Source organism: Penicillium rubens (genome assembly GCF_028828025.1).
Source record: "Penicillium rubens strain IBT 27055 chromosome Unknown utg000003l_segment0_segment0, whole genome shotgun sequence".
Lineage (NCBI taxonomy): Eukaryota > Fungi > Ascomycota > Eurotiomycetes > Eurotiales > Aspergillaceae > Penicillium > Penicillium rubens.
The window spans coordinates 3,669,381-3,683,966 of NW_026890601.1; the positions used below are offsets into that span (position 1 = coordinate 3,669,381).

General features: G+C 52.0%; 6 protein-coding genes across 6 annotated transcripts; 4 read left to right on the top strand and 2 right to left on the bottom strand.

The window, feature by feature from the left end:
* Nucleotides 1-534: 534 nt before the first annotated feature.
* Nucleotides 535-1,848, top strand: N7525_007618 (NAD-dependent epimerase/dehydratase family protein; the record flags this gene model as incomplete). The annotated part of the gene is made up of 4 exons (XM_002568026.1): nucleotides 535-563; nucleotides 627-861; nucleotides 938-1,394; nucleotides 1,454-1,848. The coding sequence occupies 4 exons, from the start codon at nucleotides 535-537 to the stop codon at nucleotides 1,846-1,848; spliced, it is 1,116 nt and encodes a 371-aa protein (XP_002568072.1).
* A 231-nt stretch (nucleotides 1,849-2,079) lies between these two features.
* Nucleotides 2,080-3,394, bottom strand: N7525_007619 (putative oxidoreductase; the record flags this gene model as incomplete). The annotated part of the gene is made up of 2 exons (XM_002568027.1): nucleotides 2,080-3,153; nucleotides 3,218-3,394. The coding sequence occupies 2 exons, from the start codon at nucleotides 3,392-3,394 to the stop codon at nucleotides 2,080-2,082; spliced, it is 1,251 nt and encodes a 416-aa protein (XP_002568073.1).
* Nucleotides 3,395-3,577: 183 nt separating this feature from the next.
* N7525_007620 (putative G-patch domain protein) lies at nucleotides 3,578-4,342 on the top strand (the record flags this gene model as incomplete). The annotated part of the gene is made up of 1 exon (XM_002568028.1): nucleotides 3,578-4,342. The coding sequence occupies one exon, from the start codon at nucleotides 3,578-3,580 to the stop codon at nucleotides 4,340-4,342; it is 765 nt and encodes a 254-aa protein (XP_002568074.1).
* A 438-nt stretch (nucleotides 4,343-4,780) lies between these two features.
* Nucleotides 4,781-7,235, bottom strand: N7525_007621 (Sec1 family protein; the record flags this gene model as incomplete). Its single annotated transcript, XM_002568029.1, has 7 exons — nucleotides 4,781-5,906; nucleotides 5,964-6,430; nucleotides 6,483-6,685; nucleotides 6,745-6,891; nucleotides 6,947-7,034; nucleotides 7,100-7,137; nucleotides 7,202-7,235. 7 exons carry the CDS (start codon nucleotides 7,233-7,235, stop codon nucleotides 4,781-4,783), a joined length of 2,103 nt encoding a protein of 700 aa, XP_002568075.1.
* A 326-nt stretch (nucleotides 7,236-7,561) lies between these two features.
* Nucleotides 7,562-9,952, top strand: N7525_007622 (ATP-dependent RNA helicase SUV3; the record flags this gene model as incomplete). The annotated part of the gene is made up of 2 exons (XM_002568030.2): nucleotides 7,562-8,829; nucleotides 8,884-9,952. The coding sequence occupies 2 exons, from the start codon at nucleotides 7,562-7,564 to the stop codon at nucleotides 9,950-9,952; spliced, it is 2,337 nt and encodes a 778-aa protein (XP_002568076.2).
* Nucleotides 9,953-10,542: 590 nt separating this feature from the next.
* On the top strand, nucleotides 10,543-14,238 carry N7525_007623 (uncharacterized protein; the record flags this gene model as incomplete). The annotated part of the gene is made up of 1 exon (XM_002568031.1): nucleotides 10,543-14,238. The coding sequence occupies one exon, from the start codon at nucleotides 10,543-10,545 to the stop codon at nucleotides 14,236-14,238; it is 3,696 nt and encodes a 1,231-aa protein (XP_002568077.1).
* Nucleotides 14,239-14,586: the final 348 nt, after the last annotated feature.

Sequence of the window (14,586 nt, forward strand, 5' to 3'; positions counted from 1 at the left end):
CCAATACCAATTTCAGTTCAATGTTCTATATTCAACGCCAGTAAATAATATGCCGAGAGTTCACCGGGAACGGACCGAACCCCTTGCAGATGTCTCTATTCGGGACTGAAACGATGTTTGCAGGAAATTCAGGAGTTTCAGGGGAATACAGGAATTCAATTTCTCTTTGCATGCAAATCTTTGCAAATCTTTGCCCGTTTCGAGACTCAGGGCTGTTTTCACTGCCACCATCTCGGTCACACCACATACTTTGTACATAATGTCCGCATCGACAATGGTCTAATAGCCTCATTAGGGAGAGAATGGGAAATTAGAGGTGAAAACGTGCAGATCAATATACAACACTCATAAATAAACATAAAACAAGTCGAATATAAAAACCAACAGGCCGCATCATCGCATCTCCACGTGTGAAAGATACACCGGGCCCTTCCCCCCACCCACTTTCCCCTTAAAAGCTGCCCCTCGTCCCCCTTCTACTCCGGAATCTCCCCGTACTATCTTGTTACCTCAATTATCACACGGAATTTAATCATGCCTTCTGGTTCAGTTCTTGTTGCTGGGTAAGTGGTTAAATTCATTATTTGGGAATTTTATACTTGAACTACAACTAATTCCCCGCATAGTGGCACGGGCTACATTGGCTCATTCACCACCCTTGCTCTCCTCGAGGCTGGCTACAAGGTCGTCGTTGCCGACAACCTGTACAACTCTTCGCCCGAGGCTCTCAAGCGCATTGAGCTTATCTGCGGCAAGAAGGCCGAGTTCATCCAGCTCGATGTCACCGAGGAGAACGGCTTCGACAAGGTGTTCGAGGCTCACCCCGACATTGACAGCGTTATCCACTTCGCTGCCCTGAAGGTGAGTATCTTCACAAACCAAAATAACAAAAACCATATAGCTTGATCCAATAGCTAACACAATTGTCCCAATTCAGGCCGTTGGCGAGTCCGGCGAGAAACCCCTGGACTACTACCTGGTTAATGTTTACGGCACCATCAACCTCCTGCGCTCCATGGTCAAGCACAATGTCACCAACATTGTCTTCTCCAGCTCCGCCACCGTCTACGGCGATGCCACCCGCTTCCCCAACATGATCCCCATCCCCGAGGACTGCCCTCTGGGTCCTACCAACCCCTACGGCAACACCAAGTTCGCTGTTGAGACCGCCATCACCGACGTTATCAACGCCCAGCGTAACAACGCCATCAAGGCTGGTAACGAGGCCGAGGCCAAGAAGTGGAATGGCGCTCTGCTCCGCTACTTCAACCCCGCCGGTGCCCACCCCAGCGGTATCATGGGTGAGGACCCCCAAGGTGTCCCCTACAACCTGCTCCCTCTGCTTGCCCAGGTCGCCACTGGCAAGCGCGAGAAGTTGATGGTTTTCGGTGATGGTATGCAAACCCCCTCCCCCCTCCACATCACTAAAGCCCCTAAGCTAACACCACCCTAGACTACGCCTCGCACGACGGTACTGCCATCCGCGATTACATCCACATCCTGGATCTCGCAGACGGCCATCTCAAGGCCCTGAACTACCTGCGCGCCAACAACCCCGGTGTGCGCGCCTGGAACTTGGGTACCGGCAAGGGCAGCACTGTGTACGAGATGATCCGCGCCTTCTCCGCCGCTGTCGGAAAGGACCAGCCCTACGAGGTTGCTCCCCGTCGCGCTGGCGATGTCCTCAACCTCACTGCCAACCCCACCCGCGCTAACACCGAGCTCGGCTGGAAGGCTGAGCGTACCCTCGAGCAGGCTTGCGAGGATCTCTGGCTCTGGACTAAGAACAACCCCCAGGGGTACCGCCAGGAGCCCCCTGCTGAGCTTCTCGCTCAGCTTAAGAAGTAAATTTACTTCGGGTCCTGATGTAGCACGTGTGTTTTGTGGTTTGTGATGATCTTGTCTTTATTGATATAGAAGTCTTGGATCTAGTTGGTAGAATACATGAAACGAATTTCCTTTTTTGTGATGCTGGTCTATAAGTTCGAGCTTGTTCCCTTATCACAGTAGAGTACAGCCCTCAATTCCGTCTATATATCATATCATGCCATACCTACAAAACGGGTATACATTTCTCACTTATTTCTGAGCCTTCCGACTCCTCGACCCATCAGTCTTCTTCCCCTTCTTCTCAGCCGTCTCCTTCTTCGCCTTCTCAGCCTCAGCCTCAGCCTCCTTCTTCTCCAACGCCCTCATAACAGCACTCTCCTTCTCCGCCTCCTCAACCATCTTCCCACTAAACTCCCAAAGCTTCTTCCCAACCTCATCACTCCGCACATCCGTCCGCGCATAATCCATCTCGCGACACTCCTTAATCAACCATCCACCCTCACCCCGACCATACTGCTGCTCCATCGCCGCATATAGAATACTCTGCGCACCCTGCACAGGCGACTTCAACAGCAGCCACCAAATAGGCCAGGTAAGCAAGTACAACGCAAGACCCCACAACGACCCACCAGTCAACCAGCGCCGCATGCCCGGAGTCCGCGTCAACCCAGGATCAACAACGATAACCCGCGTACAAGGCGGCAGACTATCCGGCCTCTCGTACGCATTCAAATGCCGCTGGAACGAGTGCGCAAAGATAGTCAGCGCAAGCTTGCTGAGCGCATACACGCCCTTGGGCTGTGCGTACAGCGGGGGAGAACTCTTCGTGCGCTTCGATACCACCTTCTGCTTCCCCCGTGTCACAGTGTCCAGCTTGCTGAAGTCAGCGCCGATGTAGCTCGAGCAGGTTGCGAAGATCACGCGCACGTCGCGGTGTGCGGGCTGCGCGCGTAGGGCTGGGCTGAGGATGCTGAGGAGGTGGAAGTTGGCGAGGTAATTCGTTTGCCATTCTGGGTCGATGCCGTCTATTGTTAGGGCGCGGGGTCTGGAAGGCTCGGCTGTCCCGCCTGCGAGGATTATGCAGTCTAGTCGGCGGGGTGGGATGTTGTCGATCCATTTTGTTGCGAAGGTGCGGATTGAGTGCAGGGAGGAGAGATCCACTTGTTCGGCGTAGATTAGAGGGTTTTTTGTGCTGGTGCGGAGGTCGTCGATGTATTCGGAGAGGAAGAGGTCGGAGGGTGGTTGCCGGGTTAGTAGGATTACTTGGGCGCCGCGGGTTGCGAGCTCGCGGGCTACTTCTGCGCCTATCCCGGAGGTTCCGCCCTGATGGTTTGTTTTGTTAGCTTGGCTAATTGGGCAGTGATGTGGTGTTGGAGGAATGCCTTACCGTTACCATTATAACTTTTGATCGCATCATTCGCTCGGAGCCGTTGCGGGCTCCCTCGAAATAGTATTTCAGTGCGGCGAGGGCTAGCACCCATGGTGCTATGCGGAGGACTGTCCAGGCATGTGGGATTGACGAGATGCCATCCCGGAGCCCCTGGGCAATGATGGGGATGGGCATATTTAATTGAGATGGGAAGAGATGGGGGAGAGAGGACAGGTGTGTGTCCAAAGGGATTTCTCCAACGTACACGTATCTCCGCTTATCTCTTATCGCCACTCTCTAATTCCGCTCCGCCCCCCCAACTTTCTTCACATCTTTACGTCTTTTTGCCTTGCCTTCACAGCTCTACCAATCCCAACCATGGCCTCTGAAGACGAAGACTACTTCCTCCCACCAGAACAGCAGCGCCCGTTCAGCTCCGGCATCCGGCGCAAACGCGTGCAGTTTGTGCGTTCCTCCGATCTAGACACCACAACAGCCCCAACTACCTCCTCTTCCTCCGGCACCAGCATCGCAGACAAATATCTCTCTATTGTGATGAGCCAACCAGCCCCAAACTCATCACCAAACACACCAACCCAACACGCACCGTCGTCACCACCAATCCGGACACACTCCGCGCCGCCAGCCTCAGATGTCATCCCGCCTCCACCCACAGCGCCCGCACCAGAATACTGCGACGTGTGCAAGCTACCTATCCCATCACAATTACCAGGAGACACAACAGACCAAAGGGCCCGACACGAAGCCTCTCTCGCGCACCAAATCTGCCTCACTCATTCCCACCCGCCGTCGCACCTTGACCGCACGCGCACAGGTCTCCGATATCTCTCTACCTACGGCTGGGATCCTGATAGTAGGCTGGGGCTCGGTGCATTGGGCCGTGAGGGTATTCGTGAACCTATCAAACCTCGCGTCAAGCGTGATACAGCTGGGTTGGGGACAGGTCTTGATCGGGATGGAGATCCGCTGCCGCCTAGACCGGCGCCGCCAGTGAAGGTGCAGAAACTTAATTCTAAACAGGCGCGAAATAAAGCGGCGGAGGATAAGAAGAGGGCGGAGAGGATCAGGAAGGCTTTTTATCAGAATGATGAGGTTTCGAAGTATCTTGGGGAGGGGGTTTAGGTGGTAGAATTTGTGGATGGCGGAGTTTGACTATGTTTTTTAATACTTATGTTTGATGATACCCCTATTGTTATTCGGTTATTCTGTACATAATGTTGTCATATGTGTTTATCACTTTCAATTCGAGATACAGCATTTGTCTCTGATGACTGCTTGGCTTGAATATTTACCGTGTGCTAGGTACAGTAACTTGAAACTGGTGTCCAGATTCTACCTAGCATAAATTGTAGTGCAGTGAAAATACTCCCATGACTTGGGTCTTTATGAGACTCATCTTAGGAAAGAAATGAAAAACCGCTGAGAATAGCGCCTTGAATGCTCGGGACCAGACCAGACCAACAGAAAGACAAGGAAAAGAATGGTATCACAAAAGCGCTGGACAGGGACAGCAGGATACAGGAAACTGGGTGGGATCAAGAGAAACGGAAATGAAGAAGCCTACTTGAAGAAACGGTATTTTTTCTCCTTCTTCTCCTTTTTATCCTTGTCCTTCTTGTCGTGCTTCCCGTTGCCAGATGAGGCAGGGCTGTTTCCGCTTCCGTTTGAGCTTATTGACATACCAGCCACCATCGCCTCTGGAGGAGCTGGTGGATTGAGGTGTGCTGTTGAGACGGGCTTCTTCTGTGGCGGCGGGTTGGGGGCCGGAGGGGCCTCGCGCTCGAAGAGATGGGCCGGAGCGGTAGGTTTGGGCCGGTCCGCTGGAAGGTCGAGACGACGCCGGTCAACACTAAGGTCGCCTACCTGGCGAAGGAAGAGACCTGGGGTCAGCATGTGCGTCGTGGCAAGGTAGACGTCCCGGTTGTATGCCGCTGAGACTTCGTAACAGGCTCGTGACTCGCCGTAGGTGGCACCACCGGCCATGAAGACGATTATGCGCTGCCGGGGCTGATCGACGGATCTTGTGCGTGCCCAGGTCGGTTTTGCACTGCGCAAAGACGCCTGCTGTGACTGCATTTCTTGGGCAGCTATGGCGCTGTCCGTCTCGGTGTGTGGGCGGGTGAAGGGGAAGGAAGTCGCGTCCAGATTGCCCTGAATCTGGTCTTCGAGCATCTGCTTGAGAGCCAGCTCATACCGACTCAGGCTGAGCTCCTCTGATTCAGGTGGTGGGTTTCGTCGGGTGAACAGAGGTTGCACTGGTGGCTTTTCGTTTTTGAGAGGCTTCTCGACACGAACTCCAAGGAGGTCGAGGTTGGCAATCACTGCGCCGTCCTTTGATGGGAGTCCAGCGTGCGCCATGAGTTTGCGAATGTCACCACCTAGCAATCCACCACGATAGATGATGTACAGGAGTATTAATCGAAGTCGATCTGGTTGTATGACGGAGTCGTCATCAAGGAGCTGTACGAGCTGCGCTGCTAAGTTCTTTGCCTTTTTGTAGTTCTCATCCAGACCCGTGGCGAATGACTGCTCGGTGGAGCTCACTTCCAAGAGTTTGCGGGACTGGAAGTAGTTCATACACTCTTGTGCCATGTTGAGGTGCAGCGTGTAGGCGCTCTTGCCCTCTTGAAATTCTGTCAGTCCGCCCAACATATCCTTGATGGTGTTCACGTTGTGCTTGTCATTACTAAAATCCCAGGTTAATAGTCCGACTCTAGCATAGGGATGACTTGTTGAAACTCACTCTTCGGCGAATTGAGGGTGTGCTGCTCGGAATTTGGCAAAGTCCTCGCCCAGTTTCCCAAGCACGTCCTTCATGTGCATATGGCGGTAGTCCACCCAGACTCGATCATGCTCGCCGATATCCATCTCCTTGACCTCCTCATTTGTGCTGCCCTGGTTTAAAACTGTCTTGTAGGTGACCTTGTCTCCATCTGTGACAGGAAGAAGATCATGAACCATGGCCTGGTATGTAAACTCGTGAAGAAGTGGTGCGAGCAAGTCCATGGAACGGTCTACTACGAGCAGTACGCCTCGGGGGCGGTTTGTTTGAGGCGGAAAGTCTCGCTGGTACTGCGCGAACTGATCCAGTTCATTTTGAATGAAGCGCGCCAAGTGCGAGCACATAACTCCGGCCTCGTGAGTCGGAGATCGGGGCCGATAGTACCGAATTACAGGGTACTCGCCCAGGGAAGCGCAAAGAGAGACGACCTTGATTCAACGTCAGCGAGTTCAATTGGTGTACTTGGAGAGTAGATCTTACCTTCTGGGCTAATTCTTCCAAATGATGCCGAATCAAATTGTTGCAACCCGGGTGGAAGAGCACCGGGAAGCTCCACGGATCCCGGAATGTGATCAAGCGCGATTCTCTGGGGTAGAAATTGATGTTCATAGTGTAAAAGTCCGCAATTCGCTCGCGCGCCATTTGGGACCGGTCAATCCGAGATCGCTGCTGCGGATCGAGGGCTATAAGCTGTGTGAGTGGAATGACGTCGCAAAGGCCTTGGGTTCACCAGCCCACTAACATGAAGTCCACACCAAGAATGCCTTTCTGTATCGGCCCACCTCGAAATCTGCCATCAGACAGTCGACCACATACGACTCCGGGGTCAATATGTACAACGCATCCATATCGGGATTGGACGGTCGCCGATGTTCGAGCTGCTCAACATCTGCGGAGTGGCATTAGTGAATCCGCTTGAGTCGCAAACCACAAGACGAGCTCACTGGAAACATTGAGATTGAGAATTTCTTCCTCCTTCACAGCGCCTTCGACCAATTTCTTGCTGGTCTCATCCACCACCAAGACTTTCCACTATTAGGGGGGAGGGCGCCGTCAGTATCCGCGGCAGAGGGGTTTGTCGGAGGGGTCGGGCTCACCTCGTTGCCACCGGCATTGCGGATTGTGTTCAGTATAACTATTCCAGACAGTTCAAGGTCAGCAGGGGCTTTTTGCAAGAGGTAGTAGAAGTAGTCACCCACAGTCGCGTTGAATGTTAATTATCGAGGAGCCCATGCTGGCGGGCAGCCCACAACTTGGGGCTTCAGGGAGAGGATTTGGACAAAAAGGAAGAAATAAAACAACAGATAGTGAGGAAGATTGACGAGATGTTCTCAAGGGAAGTCCTAGGGAGAGGAGAGGTGGCCGTCTGAGGTATATGAAGGGAAGATGGTTTTCCCCACCATTGGAGCTTTAAAGTGGAGCGGGTCGATAAGGGAACTTTTTGGTTTTGTCTCCTATGTCCCTTGATACTCTCTACTTCTCTTTGTTAAGCAACTGTTCGACTCTCTTTGCCCCCAAATTGTTCCTTTCTACGGGATTGGAACCCCCGTCGTCCAGGAATGCAGCCATGGACTGGCGGTAGTCGTTCCCTCTGCGCTTTGCGACCCTTGACTCGTTTCGCTGTACGACCCTTCACCACAACGTCGATTCTGCAACGATCGAAAAAGGCCAAACCCCCTATCTCCTCGGACAGGAAATCGGACACAAAAAAGGGCAAAACACTTGTGGGAGGCTCCCCCGGAAGGTCCGTACGACAGGATATTGCGGCCGCACGAGATTTCAACGAACTGGTGGAAGCGACCCTACGCGATGTATACAGCAAGTTGAACAAATCGGGCGAATCGCTAGAAGGATGGACTCAATTTGAGCGCCAAATAAAAAATGCCTGCAAATCAGATGATAAGAAGGCATCCGCACAATGGGGACCCCTTCGGCAAATTAAGGTAGCGCTGCAAAAGGCCTACCTCGCCTCCGGACTTCAGGGCCTGCGGGAAGAGGTGGAATACATGCAGTATTCGGAAAACATTACTGCTAGGTTTTCAGCACCCATTCTGGAAGCACAGCAAGAAGTGGCCGACCTTCGATGGCCAGCCGAGTGGTATCCGCGCGCACGCTCGATGCAGCGAACAATCCATCTCCATGTTGGACCGACGAATTCCGGAAAGACCTACCATGCGCTGCAACGGCTGGCGAAAAGCAAGAATGGATTCTACGCAGGTCCGCTGAGATTGCTCGCGCAAGAAGTATATCATCGATTTAAGGCAGATGGGGTTCCATGCAGTCTCGTCACTGGTGATGATGTCAAATTTCCCGACGATGATCAAGTACCGCGTATTACTAGCAACACCGTGGAAATGGTCAGCCTAGGGCAAGAATATGATGTTGGCGTGATCGATGAGATCCAAATGATTGCTAACTCGTCAAGAGGATGGGCATGGACTCGAGCTTTCCTTGGTGCTCAGGTCACCGAACTGCACCTGTGCGGTGAGACCCGTGCCATACCGCTGATTCGGGAGCTATGTGCACTCACGGGAGACAAATTGGAGGTCCACCGCTACGAACGTCTGAACGCCCTGGAAGTGATGCCGCACAGTTTAAAAGGTAATCTCAATAGCCTGGAAAAGGGTGACTGTGTAGTCGTATTCTCCCGGAAAGGTATACATGCTATGAAGGCAGATATCGAGAAGACTACCGGAAGACGCGCTGCCATCGTTTACGGTGGTCTGCCAGCAGAGATTCGGACACAACAGGCGAATCTGTTCAATGACCCAGACAATGACTATGACTTCCTTGTGGCAAGTGACGCGATCGGTATGGGTCTTAATCTGTGAGTTCTGCCCTCCCTGATAATGTTTTGCGCTTCCATACTAACCCACGATAGGAGCTGCAAGCGTGTTATATTTGACACCCTCGTCAAACGTGTTCCGACTGGACTTCAACGACTCACTGTCCCTGAGATCAAACAAATTGGTGGGCGCGCTGGTCGATATCGTCCAGCCAATGCCAAAGAAAGCATAAATGATGAGCCTAACGTGGGCCTGATCTCCTGTCTCGAAGAGGTTGACCTTCCATATATCCAGCAGGCTATGAAGTTGGAGCCCCCACCCCTCAGTGCGGCGGGTATCTTCCCTCCAGAATCTGTTTTCCGGAAATTTGCAGCCTACTTCCCACCAGGTGTACCTTTCGAATATCTGATCAAGCGGGTCTTGGAAATTGCCAAGGTCAGCCCTTTGTTCTTCTTGTGTGACCCTACCAGTCAGTTGGAAAACGCCGAAATCATCGACACTGTGAAAGGACTACCGTTCGAGGACCAGTTAAAGTTCATGGTTTCTCCAATGGACCGTAAAAGTTCAGGCTCGCGTGATGTTACTGGTGCTATGGCCGACTGCGTAGCCGAACACCATGAAGGACGACTGTTGGACATCGCATATCTTAACCTGGAAGTCATCGAGCAGCCCGTTTCTGGCAGCAACGACTATTTGCATGATCTGGAGAGCCTTCATAGGGCAGTTATCTTGTACCTGTGGCTCAGTTTCCGTTTCGGTGGTGTCTTCACTGACCGAACCCTGGCAAGCCATGTCAAGGAACTTGTTGAAGAGCGGATGGTTAGAGCATTGACTGAATTCTCTGCTAACAAGAGGCTGCGGAAGGGTGCTTCTCTGAAGCGCCAGATTGCTTTGCAGAAACAGTTGTTGGAGCAGGAACGTATGGGAGTTGCTGGAGACTGGATGAACCCCTCCGGTGAAGGAGAGCAGATGGAAATTAAGCTGCCCGAAGAGGCTGTTTCAGAGGGTGCAGAGGGTGCAGAGGGTGCATCGTCTGATGAACTCTCATTATATGAGCCGTCATCAGAGGCAGGGGGCGAGAAGGAGGGCCCATCCCCCGACTTGGATGACTCGGAGCCTGATTCAACTGAGTCCTACTATGACACGGAAGTTCCCAGAGAGTGATGAATATGTACAACAGGAAATATGTATATTAGATGTATAAAACCGATCTCCGATACTCAGTACCTAATACCTATAGATCTCATTACTGTTCTTTTTTGATCACTTGCGTCTTTCTCGGCTTGCATTCACCTCTCTATATTCCGGCATTTACTATTGTTCGTCACCATAAATCGACTATGAACTCTCACTGATCTGATCGTGCCCAGGTGCTACCGTCAAAAAATGTTAACACCAGCCCCACACATTGATCACATAGAATTCTGCCAGTGTAAAATCCCCATACATTCAAACCGGCTGAATTCAACTATTAGCGCATATTATATGGCGTGTAGACTATACAGGAAGGCGGTATATAGATGGGGCCATAGAGGTGCTAAGACTTTCCAACTGTCAATAAATTGAGCATACCGCCTTATCTTATCAGTGGCAACTTTCGGCCACACTAATTTTCCGCCTTCAAGATCCCGACAGGCCTCCGAAGAGCTACAGGGTAGCAGTGTTTTGCGCGCTCGCCAATTTACACGTCCCTTGTCTAGTTCTGCTGGCTCTATCTCTTATTTGGTTGGATCTCTTTTGCTCCACCACCCATCATGGATGACCTCGAGTCTTTGGAGCTGTTCTCGCTCGTCTCGCGCGTGACGAACGAGTTCGAGAACCACCTGGGAATCGCCGACAAGACCCTCGCAGAGTTCGTGATCGACCAGCACCTCAAATGCAACGGCAAGTTTTCCGATTTCAAGAAATTTTTCGACGACATGGGCGGCGAATTCCCGCAGAGTCTCCTGGAGAGTGTCGATCGCATGGTGCTCACGATGCACCCAAAGTACAAGGGAAAGAAAGCGGAGAACGCGAACGGCGCTTCTGATGCCAACGACGACATGGATTTGCTTGACGCTCTGGAGCAAAAGTCTCGCGTGTTCAAGGGCCTTGCAGTACCCGATACGGAGAAACGCTGGGAGGAAGAAGACTATATAGATCGCCAAGCGGCAGACGAGGCCGATGCACAAGCAGGCGCGATGGACGACACTTTCGCCATGCTCGAGGGCCTGGCGGGAAAAGCAAAGGAGGACAAACCACATGCACCGAGAAACGATCGCGGGACGAGGAAGCGGAGCCGCAGCCCTGATTCCAACGATTACGACCGTGGACGGCGCAGAGACAAATACCGCTCGCGATCAAGGTCTCGAAGCGCCCCGCGGTATAGCAAAAATGATGATCTTGTGGACGAGTTCGGGAGATCGATTGGAAAATACGGCAACCGGGAAGACAGCCGTCGCAATGGACATAGTGACCGCCGGAGACGTCGTGATCGCGACGAGGATGATGATTTCCGTCGTCCCCCGCCTGTTGAGCTGGATGACCATCCTGTTCTCTTCAAGATCTATGATGGAACCGTGACCGGTGTGAAAGACTTTGGTGCCTTCGTGAATCTAAAGGGCGTCAGGGGCAAGGTGGATGGACTTGTTCACGTTTCAGCAATGCAAGAGGGAGCACGAGTGAATCATCCCTCGGATTTGGTCTCGCGTGGACAACCAGTCAAAGTCAAAGTGGCTAGTATCGATGGCACTCGCATCGGACTGTCCATGAAGGAGGTGGATCAAGTGACAGGCATGGATCTTGTTCCCCAGAAACGCCTTGCTTCTGGTGCAAATATGGAACGTCTCGATGGCGGACTCACAGATGACAGGTACGGCAGTCTCGGCTCCGAGGTGCCCGTCATTGAAGGGTCCGGAGGTCGACCAATGAGGAACCGAAAGCGCATGACTTCGCCGGAGCGATGGGAGATACGACAGTTGATTGCCTCCGGTGTTGCCTCTGCAGCAGATTATCCCGACATCGACGATGAATATAATGCAACGCTCACCGGCGAAGGCACTTTCGAGGAGGAGGAAGATATCGATATCGAGGTCAAAGACGAGGAGCCTCCTTTCCTGGCTGGCCAGACGAAGCAATCCCTCGAGCTTTCTCCCATTCGTGTTGTCAAGGCTCCCGATGGTTCAATGAACCGTTCTGCAATGGCAGGCACTAACCTTGCCAAGGAGAGACGCGAATTGAAGCAGCAGGAAGCACAAGACAAGGCAGCCGAAAAGGCGGCGGATGTCGATCTCAATGCTCAGTGGCAGGACCCCATGGTTGCACCCGAAGAGCGCAAGTTTGCCGCTGATCTTCGAAGTGCTCAGCAGCCTAAGCAGGACGAGGCTATACCGGAGTGGAAGAGAGCGACGATGGGCAAGAACACATCTTTTGGGAAGCGGACGAACATGTCCATAAAACAACAACGCGAGAGCCTGCCAGTCTACAAGTTCCGGAAGCAATTGTTGGATGCAGTGAAGGACAATCAAATGATGATTGTCGTCGGAGATACAGGTTCTGGAAAGACCACTCAGTTGACGCAGTACCTGGCCGAGGGCGGATATGGAAACAACGGAATAATTGGTTGCACTCAGCCTCGCCGTGTTGCTGCCATGTCGGTGGCTAAACGTGTGGCCGAGGAAGTTGGTTGCAAGCTCGGAGCAGAGGTTGGATATACCATCCGTTTCGAGGATTGTACTAGCCCAGACACCAAGATCAAGTACATGACGGATGGAATGCTTCAGAGAGAAATTCTTCTGGATCCAGACCTCAAGAGATATTCTGTCATCATGCTCGACGAAGCGCACGAGCGGACAATTGCGACTGATATTCTGTTCGGATTGTTAAAGAAGACAGTCAAAAGAAGACCTGATCTCAGATTGATTATCACGTCCGCCACACTGGACGCTGAAAAGTTCTCCGAATACTTCCACGGTTGTCCCATTTTCTCCATTCCCGGCCGAACTTTCCCTGTCGAAGTCATGTACTCCAAGGAGCCCGAATCTGATTATCTCGATGCCGCACTTATCACTGTCATGCAAATTCACTTGACAGAACCCCAAGGTGATATTCTGCTCTTCTTAACAGGTCAAGAGGAGATTGATACGGCATGTGAGATCTTATTCGAGCGCATGAAAGCTTTAGGGCCTACTGTCCCTGAGCTGGTCATCTTGCCTGTCTATTCTGCACTACCTAGTGAGATGCAGAGTAGAATTTTCGATCCCGCACCTCCAGGCGGACGTAAAGTCGTTATTGCAACCAACATTGCGGAGACCTCGATTACAATTGATCAGATTTACTACGTCATTGATCCCGGTTTCGTGAAGCAGAACGCCTACGATCCAAAGCTGGGCATGGATTCTCTTGTGGTGACCCCGATTTCCCAAGCGCAAGCAAAGCAAAGAGCTGGCCGTGCCGGAAGAACAGGACCTGGAAAGTGTTTCCGATTGTACACGGAGGCTGCCTATCAGTCTGAAATGCTTCCAACAACGATTCCCGAAATTCAACGTCAGAACCTCTCACATACCATTCTTATGCTCAAGGCAATGGGTATTAACGACCTTCTCCACTTCGATTTCATGGACCCACCCCCTACCAATACCATGTTGACAGCACTCGAAGAACTATATGCCTTGTCAGCACTCGATGATGAGGGTCTTTTGACTCGACTCGGACGAAAGATGGCCGATTTCCCCATGGAGCCTGCGCTTGCCAAGGTGCTCATTGCATCTGTGGATTCGGGCTGCTCCGATGAAATGCTTAGCATTGTCGCCATGCTGTCAATCCAGTCTGTCTTCTACCGCCCCAAAGAAAAGCAGCAACAAGCAGACCAGAAGAAGGCCAAATTCCACGATCCGCACGGCGATCATTTGACCTTGCTTAATGTCTACAACGCATGGAAGCACGCAGGTTTCAACAACTCCTGGTGTTTCGAGAACTTCATCCAAGCACGACAGATCAAGCGCGCCAAAGATGTGCGTCAGCAGCTGCTGGGCATCATGAATCGCTACAAGCACCGGATTGTCTCTTGCGGCCGGGATACCATCAAAGTGCGACAGTCCCTGTGCACCGGCTTCTTCCGCAACGCAGCGCGCAAGGACCCCCAGGAAGGATACAAGACCCTGGTGGAAGGAACACCTGTGTATATGCACCCCAGCTCCGCAATGTTTGGCAAACCGGCCGAGCATGTCATCTACCACACATTGGTACTCACAAGTAAGGAGTACATGCACTGTACCACTGCCATTGAGCCGAAATGGCTCGTGGAAGCGGCGCCTACTTTCTTCAAGGTTGCACCTACGGATCGACTGTCGAAGCGTAAGAAGGCGGAGCGCATCCAGCCTTTGCACAACCGCTTTGCTGGTGAAGACGATTGGCGTATCTCTGCCCAGCGGCGGCAGGGCAGAGGTGGTGGTGGTGGAACTTGGGGTTGATTTTTCTTCTGTTTCAAATATACCAGCCATGGTTGCAATGGTGTGTTTTGTTTTGTTTTTCCCTTGCGTCTTATATCTCCCTATCATTGTGCTTTTGCGTGAACCACTCAGCTTAAAATATCGGAGTTACTTCTTTTGGATCTAGTTCTTGTACGATATCTAGATGGGAATAATTAAATTGTTCCATTCACGACGCTAAGTTATCCTGTCAATTTCGAAACTCACTGGGCATCCTGCTAGGGAAAGCCTTCATCGTAAATACAACAAGCCTTCTTCTTTATCTGTTTCAGGTATTGAAATGCACAGTGAGTACTGGGGACTAAATGATAGAGGAAACGACAACCACAG